At 39.0% G+C, this 21,152-nt stretch overlaps 1 protein-coding gene across 1 annotated transcript; it reads left to right on the forward strand.

The window, feature by feature from the left end:
* Positions 1–670: 670 nt before the first annotated feature.
* On the forward strand, positions 671–10,419 carry slc35e4 (solute carrier family 35 member E4). The gene is made up of 2 exons (XM_073065435.1): positions 671–1,820; positions 9,741–10,419. Exons 1-2 carry the CDS (start codon positions 1,223–1,225, stop codon positions 10,175–10,177), a joined length of 1,035 nt encoding a protein of 344 aa, XP_072921536.1. The 5' UTR covers positions 671–1,222; the 3' UTR covers positions 10,178–10,419.
* The last annotated feature ends 10,733 nt before the right edge of the window (positions 10,420–21,152 follow it).

Below are 21,152 nucleotides of genomic sequence, written 5' to 3' on the forward strand. Positions count from 1 at the left end.
TTTTTATTCATCCATATACTTATCTATGAATCTTTTAAATGTCCCTAATGTATCTGCCTCTACCACTGCCCATGGCAGGGCATTCCTCATACCCACCACTTTGTATAAAATAAATCCCATCTGTATCACCTCCCTAATCTTTCTTCCCAATCACCTTAAAATTATGCCTGTTTGTATTAGCCATTTAATAAAACTTGTGATTAATATATGATTGGAGTAAATCTTATATAATGTTACATTAATATAGGATTAGTCAATGGTCAGTTCAGACAGTGGGTCAAGGGTCCTGGATCTGTCCTATACCTGCCTTTAATTTCATAAGCTTGAACCTTAGATAACAGATCTCTGATTTTTAAAAATCCACATACTGTAGTCATTAACATCCTGATTAATTTCCCATCTGACTCGGGTACTTTGTTATTCTAGTCTGAGTTTCCTCGGGTTAATTTCTTTTTGGGAAAAACATTACGCTTAAAATTTTGATGATGACAGAATTGAACTGTTGCTGTACGCTGCCTAGCGATAGGCGTCCTTATGTACCGTAACATTTGACTATGTAAGTGGGGAGGAAGTAAATAGGATTGTAAATATCACGTGAGAGGATACAATGCGCTGCAAGCCAAGGCTCGCGTTTTGCATGCGCATTAATTACAATATTTCACCGTCATAAATTTGAGGGCGATGCGTTACTGTCGTCATTCTGAAACAAGAATAAATGTACTGTTATTTTTCGCGGTTAATTTAGTAAAGAATGATTGCTTGCATGGCGTTTTGAGTTTTATTTTAGAAACCACCCGGGGACGAGAGCAATATCATCAAACTAAATTTGGAAAAGTGACGTTTGAATTGTGATCCTGCAGAGCTCTGCCCTCGCACTACTTCATTGGACTAGACAGGGCTGCAAGCGTTTCGGAGACGGCGCACATGAGCGAAGCACAGTGATTCATCGGAAACACCAACAGCATCCAGTTACAGCAAGGCGTGGTGAATTCAGAAATTGCTGCTCTCCCACCTTTCAAAATAATTTATGCTTTTCCATTGCCTATTCGCAGAAAGAAAGTAATGTTCAATGGGCAGTGATCTACCAGCAAGGACCAAGCTGCTGAAATGGACAGGACTTCTGGCAAGAGATACAGACCATCCCGCGTTTAGTTTCCACCCTGAACAACGCCGGCGAGCGTTAGAGGACACGGGGGGGAATTAACCCGAAGATGGAGTTACCATGACAACTACTGATGTTTTCCCGGAGTTCCCTCCACCAATATCTGATAAAGCAACCAGAGAGACCCTAAAGAAGAGGCAGATGCTACACACGTTCGCTGCGGTCGTCGTGCTTTTGGCCACGGGAACTACCATAACCAGCCTCAACAAATGCATCTTCGCCGTGTATAATTTTCGTTACCCACTCTTGTTGTCGGCTCTTCACATGCTCACGGCGATTGTTATAGACTATGTTTTGATCCGAATGGGATTCGTAAATCTGAAAATTAAAGAAATCAGCCGCCTTCCTACTGCTGCTAAAGTCAAGGTGTTTCTACTGAGTCTTACGTTCTGTGCCACCATTGCTTTTGGGAACATGGGATTAAATTGCGTGCAGGTCTCCTTTGCTCAAGTGATCTCCACCACCACCCCTCTCTTTACCATTGCTATCTCAAAGCTCTTCTTGGGAAAGCACCATCACATTCTTAAGTACACTGCCATGATGCCCATCTGTCTTGGAGCTTCATTCAGTCTACTTGGCGAGGTACAATTTGATCACAAAGGATGCTTCTACATTTTTGCTGCCACCATGCTGAGAGGAGTAAAATCCATCCAACAAAGTGAGTTGGGTTTCTCAATGATTTTATTAGTAATACTATAATTAAGCCGGGTAAGGTGGGCGGGTGCTTGTTGTTATGACAGACGGAGTGTTGATTTAAGTCCGTTGCCCTGAGAAGAATGTTGAAATAAGGTGATGTAGGCCAATGAGGACTGAATGGTGGCACCAGAAAATAATTTAGCTTTAAATTGGTAACAACAAATAAACACAGTGGGGTTAGAACGAGAGCATGAAGAACTTCTGTCAATCCAATTGTGACACAGTGATTGCAGAACAATAGTCACATGAGTCACAGGAATGAGGTGTCAGCATAAGAAAAGTTACCTGTAATACAAACAGAAAATACTAGAAATACTCAATTAAACAACATCAGTTGGGAGAGAAATGGGTTAGAGTTCTGACAACATATTTATTTCTGTCCCCACACATGCCCCTTGACCTGCTAATTCTCCAGTATTTACTATTTTCAAATTCTAGCTTTTTTTTTGCTTTTTGATTTTTGGTGATATATTAGTCACAAGAGATCCTGCAAATTCTGAAAATCCAGAGCAACACACACAAAATGCTGGTGGAACTCAGTTATCATTGAAGGAGAGGAATAAACAATTAATATTTTGGGTCAAGATCCTTCATCTAGTTTGTTTCTCTACTGTCCTATCTGGCAAAGTATTGACATTCTTGTTGCTGTTGGTTGAAGGTTAGGGTTGCTGTATATTGTTAAATATCAGTTTAGACCCACAACTTCCAACTCCATTATTTTTCCATATTATAATCATTGAAATTTACTCTGTTGATATGAACACAGCTGCTATTCAGGTGAACAAAGGAGCAGTATCAGCAATTCAGAGATTATGTCCAAATACCTATGTGGTAATTGGAAATTTTAAATTTAGTTTTAAACAAACAACAACAATGTAAGAGACCACTTGAACATTTTTGTGTAATAAGCCTAAGTGATTCAACAATAGCCTTCATGAAACTTGACACTTTTATTCAATTTGAGTCAAATACAACACCATCATGAGATTGGCTATTAACACTCCTCCTGGAGTGACCCTGAAATTAATTTTGGAGACTTAGTGGAGGAAAACTGCTAATGAGCATAAAAGTTCTAAAAATTAATTTTAAAGGAAATTTATCCAAACCTCGGTATTAAGTGGCATGGGAGTTCTGGATCTCCTGAAATTTATCTCTGACATATTCAAAGAATCTCCTACAGGAAAAAAACATTGAATCGCAGAAAATACATTGAATATGAGGGTTAAATGAAAGGCATATTTGCTTTCTAATTGGCATGATGTTGTCTTATGATGATGGACTTGTGCGTGTACTCAGAGAGGTTTTGACGAGTGTGTCATGCAATGAAAATAACCAAGGGTCTGGGGAGCCTTGATCATGGCAGGCAAGGCCTGTGATCAGCATTGGGCCCAGGGCCCTTAAGATTCTGATTTCCATTTAACTTGTGTACATGAATGCCAGTGCTGAAAGATATAAATAAAGTCCCTAGTAACTTTGTGATGAAAGCTCCTGAAATGTACTCATAAGAGCTGAAATCATTAATTCTGCCCTTGTATTTGCTGCTTAATATCTATTAAATGTACTATAATGTGGCATTACAATAATGACAGGATATGAATATGGCAATGTTGACTTATTTCCCCCTGTTTCTCTCAAAATTACTAACAGATTCTGAAAAAGCTATCTGCAGGGGCTGGCTTTCTTCTGTAACCCCTTACTGAGCTGATGGTTCTTCACCTGCATGTCAGTTGTTTGATTGTTGTTAAAGAGACTCAGTTCCTGTTCTAACCCAATACCTGAATGTTGCAATATGATAGAAGGGATCATTGGATTAAAATCAAAAGCAAGAATTATTCAGTTTAGAGATGTTTTATAATATTTAAATTACATGCTGAAGCTGTAAGACTATTAGGTCATTACTTCAGAGTAATATTGTCATACCAGTAAAAGCAATCTAATATATTTAAGAGAATGAAAAATCAAACAGTTATCATCCTTTGGTCCAGCAAATATGTCATTCGGAAGAAAAGTCCACCTCAGATTAGATATTAATTATAAAATTTTCTACTACTTTGTCTTTTATATCCATTGTATGAACATGTTTGTGACATTTGAGGAATGTAGTCTGTATTGGAGGAATAAAACACAGATCTATCATAAAATTGTTAGGCAATTTAAGGTATTAACAGAGCTGTAGTGGAACGTGTATCAAACTTCACATTCTTTGGTGTCCACATTTCTGATGATCTCACCTGGTCCCTGAACTCCTCCATCCTGATCAAAAAGGCACATCGGCACCTTTATTTCCTGAGGAGCATCAAGAAAGCTCACCTCTGTCCCAGGATACTGATGGACTTTTACCACTTTGAGAGCATACTCACCAACTGCATCTCAGTGTGGTATTGCAATTGTCCCGTATTGGGCTGCAAAGCACTCCTGTGGGTGGTGAAAACTGTCCAGTGGATTATTGGCACCCAATTGCCCACCATTGAGAACATCTACCATAAACACTGCCTGGGCAGGGCGAAAAGCATTATCAAGGATTCATCTCACCCTAACTATGGACTTTTTACTCCCATCCAGTAGGCGCTACAGGAGCCTCCGCTCCCGCATCAGCAGTCTCAGAAAGAGCTTCTTCCCTGAGGCTGTCACCCTGCTGAACCTCACATTACAGCACTAAACAGTATTGCATCCATATTGTACTGTCTCAGTACTTTTATATTTGTATGCTGTAGCACTTTTTATTCGCAGTTATTTTGCAAATAACATTATTCTTTTGCACTTCTGGTTAGATGCTAATTGCATTTCATTGGCTTTGTATCTATACTTGGCACAATGACAATAAAGTTGAATCTAATCTATTCTAGATTTATTGTATAAAGAAACAAGGAGAACATCTTATAGTATTCTGCTATGTTCAACTTATAAAACTTAAACTTTCTCCATCATTGGTTCTCTACTTTGACAAAAATAAAACTGTAAGAGACACTAGTTTTTCACTCTACAGGAGCTGCTGTTGGTGCTGTCAGGAAGGGTTGCAGGAAAATCAACCTTTTGCTGAGGGATAAGTAAAGTGGGACAGGAATTATTAAAGACAACGACTTGAGTGACCTTTGAGCATTTAAGATATACGAAGTTATCATAGAAATGGAATAGGAACTCATTCTAACTTAATCTGAGATCATTTTAGGTGAGTATGTTGCTGGGGAGAATTGAAATTAGAGAATGGCATTTGTGTAATTTGACTTGAATACAAAATATAAAGAAAAATAGAAAATTACTGGATGAAGAAAACTAACGGACAAACTGAATGGTTGCTTTGTAGTTATGGGCGCCAGAGGTTCATGTAGTCTGATTTTATAAATAGTGAGATTTTTTTCTTTACCGTAAACTTTAATCTGATATAGAGCCACATACTTTTATAACACATCTTGCTGAACTACACTGGAGGGTACCAGAGTTCTTGATTCCATTCAGATAAAGAGTACATATGTTATTTATCTACAGCTGTTAATAATTCCATAGAAACTTTTACCAGTGTGAAATATTAATGACTTAAAATAATTCCATTGTTAATCTCATTAACTATGAGACATAGGAGCAGAATTGGGCCATATTGCCCTTCGAGTCTGATCCGCCATTCAATCATGGCTGATTTATTTTTTCCTCATTCCCTATTCTCCTGCGTTCTGCCCATTACCTTTGACATCCTTACTAATCAAGAACCTAACACAGTCAGCTTTAAATATACCCAATGAGTTGGCCTCGAGGGTTACCTGTGGCAGTGAATTCCACAGGTTCACATCCTCTGACTAAAGAAATTACTGCTTGTTGCACTTTTAAAAGGATATTCTTTTATTCTGAGGCTGTGCCCTCTGCTCCTAGACTCTCCCATTATTGGAAATAATCCTCTCCTCTGTCCAGACCTTTCGATATTTGGTGGTTTCAGTAAAATACCCCCCTCCTCCAACCCTTGTCTTTCTAAATTCCAGCGAGTATAGGCTAGAACCATCAAATGCTCCTCATACATTAACTTTTCATCCCTGGGATTATTCTCATAAGCCTGCTCTGAACTCTCTGCAATGCCAACACACCCTTCCTTAGATAAGCGGTTCAAAACTACTCACAATACTCCAAATATGGTCTGATCAATGGCTTATAAATCTTCAGCATTGCATTCTTCCTTATGGTCCTCTCAAAATGAATGCTAACAGTGCTCTTGCCTTCTTTACTGCTGACTCAACCTCCGATTTAACCTTTAGGGAATCCTGTGCTAGTACTTACAGTCCCTTTGCACCTCCAATATTAGAATTCTGGCCCCATTTAGAAAATAGTCAATGCCTTTATTCTTTCTACTGAAGTGCATTAGCATACACTTCCCTACATTGTATCCATCAGCCATCGTATCCATTCTCCCAACCCGTCCAAGTTGTTATGAAGATACTCTGCTTCCTCAACATCACTTGCCCCTTTACTTACCTTTGTATTATCTATAAACTTGGGCACAAAGCCATTAATTAATGTCATCCAGATTATTAACTTATAACATGTAAAGTAGTGAACCAAACATGGGCCCCTGCAAAACACCAATAGTCAAAGGCAGCCAACTGGAAAAGGCCCCCTTTATTCCCACTCTTTGCCTTCTGCCAGTCAGCCAATCTTACGTAAATACTGGTACCTTTCCTGTAATACCATGGGCTCCTATCTTGTTTAGCAGCCTCATGTGCATCAAGTAAATTATATCTTTTAACTCTCCCTGTTACTTCCTCAAAGAATTCCAACAGACCTGTCAGCAAGATCTTCCCTGACTTCAGCCTCTTTTATCATGCGTTTCCAAGCACACTAATACCTCACCCATAAAAAAGAATTCTAAAATCTTACCAACCACTGAAGTCAGGCTAACCTGCCTATGATTTTGTCTTTTGCACCCCTCTTTTCTTAAAGAGTGTAATGACATTTGCAATTTTCCGTTCTTGACTAGTGATTCTTGACAGGTTAATACTAATGCCACTACAATCCCCTCAACTTCCTCTTTCAGAACCCTGGGGCATAGTCCATCTGACTTTTTTACCTTCAGAACTTTCAACTTTCCGAACACTCTCTCCTTAATAGAAGTGACTACACTCACTGCTACCCCCTGACTCTTGAATTTCTGGCATGTCACTAGTATATTCCACAGTGAAAACTGATGCAAAATACTTAGTTGGCGCACCATTTCTTAGTTCCCCATTACGACATCTCCAGTGCCATCTTTCAGTAGTCCAATGTCCAATCTTGCTTCCCTTTTACTCTTTATGTATCTGAAAAACTTTTGATATCCTCTTTTATATTATTTGCTAGGTTGCCTGCATATTTCATCTTTTCTTCCCTTATTGCTTTTTAATTGCCTTCTATTGGTTTTAAAAGCGTCCTAATCCTTTTGTTTCCTGGAATGTTGTATATCCTCTCTTCTGCTGCCTTTGATTTCCCTTGTCAACCACAGTTGCCTCATCGTTTCTTTACAATGCTTCTTTCTTCTTAGGAACAAATAACCCTGTGTCGCCTGAATTATTCTCAGTCACCCTATTATCCTTATTCATTGGTCAGAGGATAAAAGGAATACTTTAATAGAAATAGGGTTAATTGGACTTAATTTAGTTGCAGTAAAAGTAAGGTATGGTTTCAACAATAATCTTGAGGTTACTATTCCTGACATTTGGATCCATTGAATCCATTGAATCCATCTATTAAGCAACACTTGGCATTCAATAAAAATTTTACATTAAATGAATGTCACTTTCATTTATCTCCCTTCAAAGCAAGGGAGTTTGAGCGGCTTTGTGTAACATGTATCTCATTATCAGTATTATCAGCTTATCGCACATGTAATTGCTTTAATAGTGCAAACGCAACAGTTTCTGGAAACTGGAAGTTTTAAGTTTAAGAATTGAAAGCAAGTTTATTGTCAAAGTACATCTATGTTACCATACATTACCCTGAGATTCATTTTCTTGCAGACATTCACAGTAGAACAAAGAAATTCAATAGAATCAATGAAAAATTACATGCAAAGATTGACGAACCAATGTGCAAAAGAAGACAAATTGTGCCAACACAAAAAAACTATAATAAATAAATGATACTAAGTGCAAATTGTCCAACAACTTGGAGCAATCTACAATTCACAGTGTATTTCTTTCCCACTACAGATTAGTGAATTATTTATATGCTAGTGGTAGCATGCACATTATTCTTGCCATTATTTTCCCAACAAATTCTGGATTGTGGTAAAATATATAGCAAAACGTAGTTATCTTCTAAAAGATGGAGAGTAACATATTGGAAATGTTAAAAAAGTACAGTAATATTGCCTAGTTCTGACGAAGGGTCTCGGCCTGAAACGTCGACAGTGCTTCTCCTTATAGATGCTGCCTGGCCTGCTGTGTTCCACCAGCATTTTGTGATTTTGTGTGTGTTGTTTGAATTTCTAGCATCTGCAGATTTCCTCGTATTTGCTCAGTAATATTGCCCCTGATTTTGAAATACTGTGACCACTGCTATATCAGTCCATTTCTCCTCAGAACAGAATGTTGATAGTTAACACCGTGAAGATCTGGGTGGACATACTGAGTCTGCAGTGACTACTTGGTTATATATTTCTTCCTTGACCCGTTTAACATGTGTTAGACCCTGGGCTTCTGCAGTTTTACCAGCCTGTGCATAGACTATTATTCTGTGTTATCTGAAGGTCACTTTCCCCAAGGCAATACTGAAACTGATGCAGAGATTTGATATGGAGCAGATATATTTAGAGCACACTCATTTGCACGTTCTTTAAAACAAATCACTTTTTATTTTCATAAGTGCAGATGATCACCTGAGAGCAATGTCATTTATTTAAAAAATTATTACATGGATGCCACTAATACCTTGGAGAGATTGCCAGTGAATTGAACTCAGCATCTTTGATTGAAAGAGATTATCCAGAGATCATTCTTCATCAGGCATAAAGCAACATTTAGGTAAAGTAGTAATCTAAACTTCCATTGTAAATAATTGCTGTTGCTGTGTAACAGTTATCTTTCAGACCAATAGCCTTCCATAATTTCTCCATTTCCTCAGACTAATGAAGAACAGGGAGAGTAGCTGTTATAAACTGAGCCCCAAATTCAGTTGGTAACAGTTAACCAACATAACCTCAGCCTATTTCCAAAACATTCTTTCCAAAGGCTGCTTTTTAAATTGTTGAGTCAGTTTCATCACTGGTGAATATTATTCAGGATGATTCACAGTTTGGAGACAGTATTTTTTTTAAAAAGAGTTTTGTATAAAGTTATATTGTTGGTGTTTTGGGTAGGATCCCAGCCTCTATATAACTGCACAATGCAGTGTTATGTTTATAGTATTGAATAAAATATTTCATAGTTGTGCTGCAAAGTTAGGTGTGTTGAGTATGGAGACAATGACTTTTCCATGTACATTTTATATAGTTTGTGGAAACATGCGACTGAGTAACATCTAATATGTTGCATTGGTTACTATGGAAATATTACTTAATGAAAAACCACTGTTGGATTTAAGTTGTTTAAATTGGAATCTCTTCATCTTTTGGAATCACACTTTTGAAACTGTTCAAATGCATTTGAAATGAGATTGAAAGTTGGTTTAATAGTAGAGTTCTGAAAATGCTACAAAAGTTAGTTTTAAATAACACTTATAACTGTCTTTTTTTGCCGGTTCCTCTGTTTCTTTCGTTCTGCCTGTATTTATTTCTAACTCCTAATTCTATTCCTCACCTTAGTTTTGCCCATGCCTCTATATGTAGTATTCTAATGCTTTCATGTAATATTCTTTTTATGTTTTCAATCATTTATTCAAAACAAAGCCTAATATTACAGTACTCATTGCCATCTTTCTTTTTAAGGTATTCTGCTTCAGGAAGAAAAGATCAACTCCATCATTCTGCTCTACTTGATGTCCATACCAAGCTTCTGTATTCTTATTTCAGCTGCGTTTCTGCTGGAAAGCGGCACTGTATGGGAGCCGTCCATTAAGTATGACAACAGACTTTGGATTTTTATTCTTCTTAGCTGCCTGGGCTCTGTACTGTACAACTTGGCAAGCTTCTGTGTCACCACACTTACCTCTGCTGTCACTCTGCATGTTGTGGGAAATCTCAACATGGTTGGAAACCTCGTCATTTCACAGGTCCTCTTTGGCAGCGAGATGACTGTGTTAAGCTACGCTGGTATCGGGCTTACACTAACGGGAGCACTGATGTATCAGAACTCGGACTTAATAGCGGACTATTTAAATTCAAGAAGCAAACATCAAGAGCAAGAGCGTTTAAAAACTGACTGAAAGAAAGCCTTGTATATAGGCACGGAATAATACATTCATAATTCAATAGGATTAAATTGTGCCAAACTGCAGGCAGACAAAATGCTAAAGATATTAAAGTAAAGCACATTGCCTTATTTAAGAATGGTTTACTCAATATTTTGTTCTCTTTAATTGTATGATAAGTCTGTGACTGGAATTGTATTTATTTCATCCTATAGGTTCCAGAACAGGTTATTAAATAGCTCAGTTTTTATTGTAAAGATTTTTCGTGTTATTGGGAAAAACTAACAATATTATATTGCACATTGCACACAAATTTTAAATTGCTCTTCTGCTTCTTTCTAGCTTTAAGCTGTCAGAATTTCTGATCAACAGGAAAGGCAGATAAAACAGTGCCCTATTTCATATCCAATAAAAACATCATTTTACAGCTGCTGGCTTTGGATAAGAATGAAGCCATAGCAGGATAGTTGTTAACAGCTGACCAGTGAGTCTTGATACACTTTACCAAGCCAACCTGCCATAGTTGTGAGGTGTGCCATCAGAATTTGCACTCAAAAGTTCTCTAAGGACATCACTTCAGAACAGAGATAAGGATGAATTTCTTTAGCCAGAGGATGATGAATTCATCACCACAGACGACTGTAAAGGCCAAGTCATTGGGTATTTTTCAAGTGGAGGTTGATAACTTCTTGATTATTAAGGGTGTCATAAGTTACGGGGCGAAGTCAAGAGAATGGAGATGAGAGAAGTAATGAATCAGCCATGACTAAATGGAAGAGCAGACTCAATGGACCAAATGGCCTAATTCTGCTCCTACGTTGTATGGATTCTTCAGCAGCACTTCTCAGACTTCCACTCTTTACCCTATTAAACACGAAGACTGCTCTAAGTACATCTTTACATCTGTGTCTTGCACCATCATGACCTGAGAATAAGTGGTCAAAACCCCTTAAAGTCGTGATGCAGCAGGTAGTGCTGCTGCCTCATGGCTCTTTTGGCCAAGATTAGCTCTTGACCACCAGTGTGGTCTGTGTAAGGTTTGCATCTTCTCCCTGTGACTGTGTAGTTTCCTCCAGATGCTCCAGTTTCCTCCTAGTTCTGAAGATGTGCAGGCTGCTGGGCTGATGGCATGAGAATCAATGGGGACACCTGAGCATGTGAGAGAGAATGGTAGCAGAGAAATAGATAGATAGATACTTTATTCATCCCCATGGGGAAATTCAACATTTTTTCCAATGTCCCATACACTTATTGTAGCAAAACTAATTACATACAATACTTAACTCAATAAAAATATGATATGCATCTAAAATCACCCTCTCAAAAAGCATTAATAATAGCTTTTAAAAAGTTCTTAAGTAGTTTACTTAAATACATTGAGTCCTAACCCCGGCACTTTAACATATCTTACTCCTGGCGGTTGAATTGTAAAGCCGAATGGCATTGGGGAGTATTGATCTCTTCATCCTGTCTGAGGAGCATTGCATCGATAGCAACCTGTCGCTGAAACTGCTTCTCTGTCTCTGGATGGTGCTATGTAGAGGATGTTCAGGGTTTTCCATAATTGACCGTAGCCTACTCAGCGCCCTTCGCTCTGCTACCGATGTTATACTCTCCAGTACTTTGCCCACGACAGAGCCCGCCTTCCTTACCAGCTTATTAAGACGTGAGGCGTCCCTCTTCTTAATGCTGCCTCCCCAACACGCCACCACAAAGAAGAGGGCGCTCTCCACAACTGACCTATAGAACATCTTCAGCATCTCACTACAAACATTGAATGACGCCAACCTTCTAAGGAAGTACAGTCGACTCTGTGCCTTCCTGCACAAGGCATCTGTGTTGGCAGTCCAGTCTAGCTTCTCGTCTAACTGTACTCCCAGATACTTGTAGGTCTTAACCTGCTCCACACATTCTCCATTAATGATCACTGGCTCCATATGAGGCCTAGATCTCCTAAAGTCCACCACCATCTCCTTGGTCTTGGTGATATTGAGATGCAGGTAGTTTGAGTTGCACCATATCACAAAGTCCTGTATCAGTTTCCTATACTCTTCCTCCTGTCCATTCCTGACACACCCCACTATGGCCGTGTCATCAGCGAACTTCTGCACATGGCAGGACTCCGAGTTATATTGGAAGTCTGATGTGTACAGGGTGAACAGGACCGGAGAGAGCACGGTCCCCTGCGGTGCTCCTGTGCTGCTGACCACCGTGTCAGACCTACAGTCTCCCAACCGCACATACTGAGGTCTATCTGTCAAGTAGTCCACTATCCAATCCACCATGTGAGAGTCTACTCCCATCTCCGTTAGTTTGTGCCTTAAGATCTTGGGCTGGATGGTGTTAAAGGCACTAGAGTGGAATGAGAATGAGAAATAAGTGTGGAATGGGATTGTTGTAGAAACTGGCATACATTCAAAGGGACAAATGGCCTCCTATCGTATAAGGAATTTGAACTCCATTCAGGGAGTTATTTTAAAACATGGGCTGCAGAAATTGAAGAAGCCACATCCCCATTAACTACATGAGTGTAAGTAGGAATAGAGAATAAACAATGCCCTTGAATCCCTAATGTATTAAATAGAGTCAAGTCCTAATACCAAGTGGGAAAACAAGATCAAACCTTAAAGTCTTGTTCTATGTAATCTGTTCAAAGTATGTAATGACTCAGAAGTGGAGTACAACCACAGAATCCCAGCTGATCTCATTGAAGAGCTTAATAAAACTGGATAGATGAGAATTCATCAAAGTGAACTTGCAATCTAGCACTGACATTTTGTTCTGCTATTTCACTAAAACAAGTACTTACTATACTTACATGGATATATTGCATTGTTAATTGGCTCACATTTCAGATTCTGATGTGTCCTGTTTAAACCAACATTATGAACAAGACTGATTAATAGCCTTAAACAATGGACATATAATTGGCAAAGTAAGTGCAATATGGATAAATGATACAAAGCATAACAAGGTGACGTATTACTTGGAAGGTACAAGTCTACCTGGTATTGATTCTATTTCTTATTGTCCAGGTTCACAAGGCCATTCAAAAATGGTGAAGTTTTTGAATTTATTTCCAAAGGTAAATTAAGAAAGTTCTGCTAAATCAACTTGGTTACATCTTGTGCCACAAACACACCTGGTTGCCATATTACAAAACGTTTAGAGGAATTAGAGTGGGTCCAGAGAAGATTTACAATGTTAACAACAGAAATGCTGGAATATGCACATCAAGAAAGGATGAACAGACTGGCTTTATTTTTGGCTGAGAAGAGAAATCTGAGTTGTGACGCAATGAAGGTCTCTTAAAATTATAAAGTACTTCAATATATTGGTGCAGAGAATTCTTCAACAGCGAAAAGAATATAACTCAACATCATACAAAATGTTGGAGGAAATCAGCAGGAAAGTTCCTCCAGCATTTCGTATGTGTTGCTCTGAATTTCCAGCATCTGCAGAATCCCTTATGTTTATAACTTGAAATCATGAGTATAATTATCACTAAAAGGTCCAATCAGCAACTCAGAAGAAGCTTATTTTCCCTGAGCAGTGAAAGTGTAGATCTCATCATTACAGAGAGTAGTTAAGTAAATGTTGTAGATGTTTTTAAGAAGAGGTTGGACAATGATATAAGCAGAACTGAATAGCATGCCACAGTGTTACATCTAGATGAGTAAAAGATGGAGAAGGTTTGATTGGAACATAAAGATCGACTTGAACCCATTAGCCTGAAGTCTTACATCTGATATTAAACTGTGCTTTCACCATGAATGGCAGTTTTGCTTAACTGAGGATAAATCCAGATAGTTTTAAAAGAATCTGTTAAAATATACAGGTGCCTGCTATAAACATCTTGTTACTAAATTGTGGATTGATAGAGTTAACCATCAATGTCAAATAATTGCAATCCCTAATGTACAATTTAATATATTGTATAGTTAATTTTAAGAGTCAAATTCAAACTAATATGATAATAATCTTTGCAAAGTACTCGGTGGAGTGAGACTTGAAACCATATTGCTCAGAACCAAGAGTGTAACCAAATGATCTTGTCAAATACGGCAGTGCTCATAGAATATTCAAAAATAATCAACCAAAGTAAACATAAAAACAAAATATTCATAAAACAGAATTGTGACCATTTTTGGAGAATCAATGAAAATCAAGTTGTCAAAATCTGCTAATGAATAATGGGTCCTATTCCTATCAACTGAAATTTACAAATTATCTATTCTGTCAAAGTTGCAAATGGTTTTCAGTAACCTGTTAACTACTATTGTTCAGTACTTAGTCAAACCTTACGATTTCTCAACTATTAGATGCCACTACAACCACTCTCCTCCCATGTCTGCATGGTTTTCTTAGATTTGATTTAAGATCCTAGTTTTGCTTTGAAGCACATCCCTTAATGACAGCAACATAACTCAATGCCCAGGATAAAGGTCCACCTCTCACCAAAGGCACCTTTACAACTACGTAGTTTATCAGTAAACTCATTTTGAAATGTTGGGGAATTGAAGGCTATGTGGAATTAGCACAGGTGAAGCCTGGGACAGATCCGCCATGATCTTATTGAATGGTAGATAGGCCTGAGGAGCCAGGTGACTTTATCCTGCATTCATTTTCTTGTGGGATTGTGTTTTTCCTCATCACACAAAACAGGTTCCAAAAGTGCCTCTTTCCTACTTGATTTCTCAATATTCCATGAATTCCTCTCCCTCCTTATAATAAATTTTATTCACGCAAGTGAGTTAAAGTTTTCTTTGATTATTGCATTGTTTCTGTTACATAGCCCTCTAATTCCTTAATTCATCGCACACTCTGTGTTTTAACTGTTATTTGGAGATCTGTAATTCACACCTGCTGATGAGTGTTCTGCCCTTTGTTGTATCTCAGCTCAACCTGAATTGATTGTACTTCTCATGTTCCATCAAGCTAAGATCATTTCTCAGAACTGCACTGATCTCCCTTATAGGGTGCCATGGTAACATTGCGGTTAACACAACACTATTACAGCTCAGGGCATCCGAGTTTTGGAGTTCAATTCTAACATCTGTAAAGAGTCTGTACATTCACCCCATGGAATGCATGAGTTTTCTCTGGGTGCTCCGGTTTCCTCTCACAGTCCAAAGATGTACTGGTTAGTAGGTTAATTGGTCATTGTAAATTGTCCCATGATCTGGAACTGGCTTGCCCACAGAAGGCAAAGAGTGGTTGTAGATGGGTCATATTTTGCATGGAGATCAGTGACCAGTGGTGTGCCTCAGGGATCTGTTCTTGGACCCCTTCTTTTCATGATTTTTATAAGTGACCTGGATGAGGAAGTGGAGGGATGGGTTAGGAAATTTGCTGAAGACACAAAGGTTGGGGGTGTTGTGGATAGTGTGGAGGGCTGTCAGAGGTTACAGTGGGACATCGATAGGATCCAAAACTGGGCTGAGAAGTGGCAGATGAAGTTTAATCCAGATAAGTGTGAGGTGGTTCATTTTGGTAGGTCAAATATGATGGCAGAATATAGTATTAATAGCAAGACTCTTGGCAGTGTGGAGGATCAGAGTGATCTTGGCGTCCGGGTCTATAGGATTCAAAGCTGCTACACAGGTCGACTGTGGTTAGGAAGGCATATGGTGTACTGGCCTTCATCAACCATGGGATTGAGTTCAAGAGCCGAAAGGTAATGTTACAGACCCCACTTGGAGTACTGTGCTCATTTCTGGTCAGCTCACTACAGGAACGATGTGGTAACTATAGAAAGGGTGCAAAAGAGATTTACAAGGATGTTGCCTGGATTGGGGAGCATGCATTATGAAAATAGATTGAGTGAACGTGGCCTTTTCTTGGAGTGACGGAGGATGAGAGGTGACCTGATAGAGGTGTATAAGATAATGAGAGGCATTGATGTGTGGCTAGTCAGAGGCTTTTTCCCAGGGCTGAAATGGCTAACACAAGAGGGCACAGTTTTAAGGTGCTTGGAAGTAGATACAGAGGAGATGTCACGGGTAAGTTTTTTATACAGAGAGTGGTGAGTGTGTGGAATGGGCTGCGTGATGGAGGCAGATACAATAGGGTTTTTCAAGAGACTCTTGGATAGGTACATGTAGCTTAGAAAATAGAGGGCTATGGGTAATCCTAGGTAATTTTTAAAGCATACCATTGTGGGCCGAAGGACCTATATTGTGCTGTAGGTTTTCTATGTTTCTTTGATTAGTGTAGGGTTAAATTGGTGGTTGCTGGGTGGCCTGGCTTGAATCAGAATCAGGTTTATTATCACAGGCATGTGTCGTGAAATTTGTTAACAGCGGTGGTTCAATGCAATACATAATATTGAAGAAAAATAAAATAAAATAATAATAAATTAATAAGTAAATCAATTATCAATTACAGTATACATATATTGAAAACATTAAAATCATGCAAAAACAAATAATATATATTAAAGAAGAGAGGTAGTGTCCAAGGGTTCAATGTCTATTTAGGAATCGGATGGCAGAGGGGAAGAAGCTGTTCTTGAAACGCTGAGTGTGTGTCTTCAGGCTTCTGTACCTCCTACCTGATGGTAACAATGAGAAAAGGGTACACCCTGAATGTTGGAGTACCTTAATAATGGACACTGCCTTTCTGAGACACCACTCCTTGAAGATGTCCTGCGTACTTTGTAGGCTAGTACCCAAGATGGAGCCGCCTAACTTTACAACCCTCTGCAACCTCTTTCAGTCCTCCTGTGCAGTAGCCCCCCCCCACACCCCATACCAGACAGTGATGCAGCCTGTCAGAATGCTCTCCACAGTACACCTATAAGAAGTTTTTGAGTGTATTTGTTGACATACCAAATCTCTTCAAATTCCTAATAAAGTATAGTTGCTGTCTTGCCTTCTTTATAACTGCATTGATATATTGGGACTGTTCCGTTCTGCATGTCAATAAATAAATAATAGTGGTACACACTTTTCTATCTTAAACATAGAAAATACCCAGAAATATTTAATTACAGTCATGGTAACCAGGAAGCCATATTATGGCAATAGATAACAGATTTACCCATTCAATTCTTTTTGCCCTATTAACACATTTACATTATTTTGAATTTTGCATTCATTACAGTGTCTATGATTATTAATATAACAGAATGCATATCTTCCAAATATTCTTTAAAAGCTATTAAAGGATGAAAAGATTGGAGCACATATTATTTAGCAAATAAATTATTTTTATTCTTTGAACTAAAATAAGGATTAATATCTTTACAAAAATATCCCTTTGAAAATGTCCACAAAATCATCTTGCCAGATTGCAAATCCTACAGGATTATTTAAATTCTTTCAAAATGCCAAATCAGATTTGTTTCTTCTTAGAACTGAAATATAAATTCAGGAATAAAGCTTTGTCTTAATTACCAAATGTACTTCACCCTCAAATTTGTTTTATGGAGCTTTGACTAGCACGTGATAGGGATAGAATCAGCACACAAATTTGGCAAAAGCTTGCTCCAAAGAGTCACTAGTTTAATTCATAGCACATACAGTACTTTATATCAGTATGACCTGTCCCAAGTGGTTAGAATTTGGAAATTTCCAAATGGGTGGTTCTTGAAGTGACCACCTATTAACGTTTAGGAATAGAAACAATAAACACTGCAAACACAGCTAGTCAGGCAGCATCTGCCGAAAGATGAACATGGTTAACGACCTGCTGAGTACCTCCAGCAGTTTTCTGTTTCCTTCTATATTTCCAGCAGCTTTCTGCATTGATGTTACTGTTTTGATAAATTATGGTCTATTGTACTTACACTGTTCCCAAATTTTCTTGGTTTCTGTTGGAATATGTTGATACGTAGTAATGGCTAGTTCACTTTTGATTCAGCCTGCAGCCTGGATTCACCGCACCTCCTTACGCCTGCTCTCCCCTACGCCTACTGGCATGGCTCCAATTGTACGGGAGCTCCAGATCCCTCGACTGGGTGGGGGGATAGAGTAAGGCAAAGAGCAATTCGTGTACATCTTGTCAACACACTTCCTGCTGATATATACCCAGCACATCTGTCACAGAAATTATCATCATACCTTTGTGTCTTGAATATTATCAAATGCTCCTTCATTCTATGCTTCATCATCCTGAGGATATCTAAACCTTAGGCTAAGTCCTATTAAAGCATCACCCAGTTTTCACATATACATTTTGTATGATTTTTCAGATCCCTCTGTAACCCCTCTCCATCTGCATCCCCATTCTTCCCCACCCTTGCCCCCCTCTGCAATCTCTAGTTGGAAAACCCTGTGCACTCTTCCAAGTTTGGTCTCACCAGCAACCCTGATTTCCATGTGCCTACTATTGGCAGCCATGCCTTCAAACTTCCAAAGGAATAAACTCTGGAAATCACTCTCTAAACCTCGCTGTCTCTCTTTCATCCTTTGAAATCTCTTAAAAACCCAGTTTCTTCTTATTCTGACACACCCTTTATGCCTAGTTGTTAAATTTTGTCTGATTATACTTCTGTGAAACACTTCGGGAGATTTTTCGGCAATAGAAGAATTATACAAAAGTAAATTCTTGCTACCCATTATTGGTCTTGGACAGCCTTCTATTTGTATACCCCATCCCTTGTACACAGGTTAAAAGTTCAGCACAATTTGAAGAGGATGTAGTGTTATAATGTTCTATGTACTGTATATTCTATCACACCCTATGTACACTGACTGATACACTCTTTGCATGTGATGCAAAGCAGAAGCCCAGTATTAATAACCAACTCACAAAGTACCCAGTTTCCTTCCCCATTAGTCATTTCCTGTCCCTTCTGTGGAAGAGAAAAGAGTTTCCATATTGGCCTCAGCACTTACCTTAGAACTGACCTAACCAGAATGGAAACAAGTCATCCTCAATCCTAAGGGACTGAGAAGAATTCACTGCCCATATGAAAGTTAATACTGAATCCACTTTCACCCTTACATCCAGGCAATGTATTCCAACTAAAATGGATCTCTTTGTTAACCTCACTCCACCCCAGTTCTTCTTATCAACTTACCTGGAACTACTGCCAAGTAGGGCCACACAAAAGAAAAAAGAGGAAAGAAAGCTAAAGCTGAAAGATTAAAGTTTCAATTATGAAACATAGGAACCTGGTTAAGGACCCTCACCATCCAGGATATACCCTCTTCTCATTACGTTGCATCAGTCTTCACTGTGGAAGACACTAGCAGTACACTGGAAGTTCCTGGTCTCAGGGGGCATGAAGAGTGTGAAGTTACCATAACTACAGAGAAGATTCTTGGGAAACTAAAAGGTCTGAAGGCAAATAAATCACCTGGACCAGATAGTGTACACCCCAGGGTTCTGAAAGAGGTGGCTGAAGAGAATGGTTCCGGAAGACTGGAAAATTGCAAATGTCACTCCACTCTTCAAGAAGAGAGAGAGGCAGAAGAAAGGAAACTATGCACTAGTTAGTCTGACTTCAGTGGTTGCAAAGCTTGTTGGAGTCAATTATTAAGGATGAGGTCTCAGGGTACTTGGAGGCACATGATAAAATAGGCCATAGTCAGCATGATTTCTGCAAGGGTAAACCCTGCCTGACAAATCTGTTGGAATTCTTTGAAGAAATAACAAGCAAGATAGACAAAGGAAAGTCCGTTGATGTTGTGTACTTTGATTTTCAGAAGCCCTTTGACAAGGTGCCACACATAAGGCTGATTAACAAACTACGAGCCCGTGGTATTACAGGAAAGATTCTAGCATGGATAAAGCAGTGGCTGATTGGCAGTAGACAAAGAGTGTGAATAAAGGGAGCCTTTTCTGACTAGCAGCCTTTTCTGCTGCAGACTAGCGGTGTTCCTCAGGGTCTGTGTCGGGACTGATGCTTCTTACATTATATGTCAATGATTTGGATGATGGAATTGACGGCTTTGTTGCAAAGTTTGCAGATGATATGAAGATAGCTGGAGGGGTAGATAGTGTAGAGGATGTAGAGAGGCTATGGAAGGACAGACAGATTAGGAGAATGGGCAAAGAAAGGGCAGATAGAATACAGTGGTGGGAAGTGTATGGTCATGCACTTTGGTAGAAGAAACAAAAGGGTTTGTCTATTTTCTAAATGGAGAGAAAATACAAAAAATTGAGATGCAAAGGGACTTGGGAGTCCTTATGCAAGATTCCCTGAAGGCTAATTCGTAGTTTGAGTCTGTGGTGAGGAAGGCAAATGTAATGTCACATTCACTTCAAGAAGACTAGAATATAAAAGCAAGGGTGTAATTTTGAAACTTTATAAAGAACTGGTGAGGCCTCACTTGGAGTACTGTGAGCAGGTCTGGGCCCCTTATCTTAGAAAGGATGTGCTGAAACTGGAAAGATTTCAAAGGAGGTTCACGAAAATGATCCCAGGATTGAATGGCTTGTCATTTGAAAAGTTTCTGATGGTTTTGGACCTGTATTCACTAGAATTCAGAAGATTGAGGTGGGATTTCATTGAAACCTGTCAATTGGTGCAAGGCCTTGATAGAGTGAATGTGGAGAGGATATTTCCTATGATGGGAGAGGCTAAGACCAGAGGAATAGAGGGATGTTCTTTTATACTGGAGATTATGAGGAATTTTTTTAGCTAGAAGGTGGTGAATCTGTGGAATTCTTTCCTCAGGCAGCTGTGGAGAACAAGCCTTTTAAGGCCAAGGTTGATAGATTCTTGATTGATCAGGGTCTGAAAGGATAGGGGGAGAAGGTAGAAGACTGGGGCTGAGAGGAAAAATGGATTAACCATGATGAAATGGTGGAACAGACTCAATGGGCCAAATGGCCTAATTCTGCTCCTATATCTTATGGTTTTATGGCCTTACTACCATCAAGGAGGAGGTACATGAGCCTGAAGCTCCACACTCAACATTTTAGGAACAGCTTCTCCCCCTCTGCCATTGATTTCTGTAAGTTCCATGAACGCCACCTGACTACTTTCTGAGGAAGTGTCTTGGCCCAAGAAGTCGCCTGTTTCTTTCTCTCCATAGAA

Source organism: Hemitrygon akajei, chromosome 14 (genome assembly GCF_048418815.1).
Source record: "Hemitrygon akajei chromosome 14, sHemAka1.3, whole genome shotgun sequence".
NCBI lineage: Eukaryota > Metazoa > Chordata > Chondrichthyes > Myliobatiformes > Dasyatidae > Hemitrygon > Hemitrygon akajei.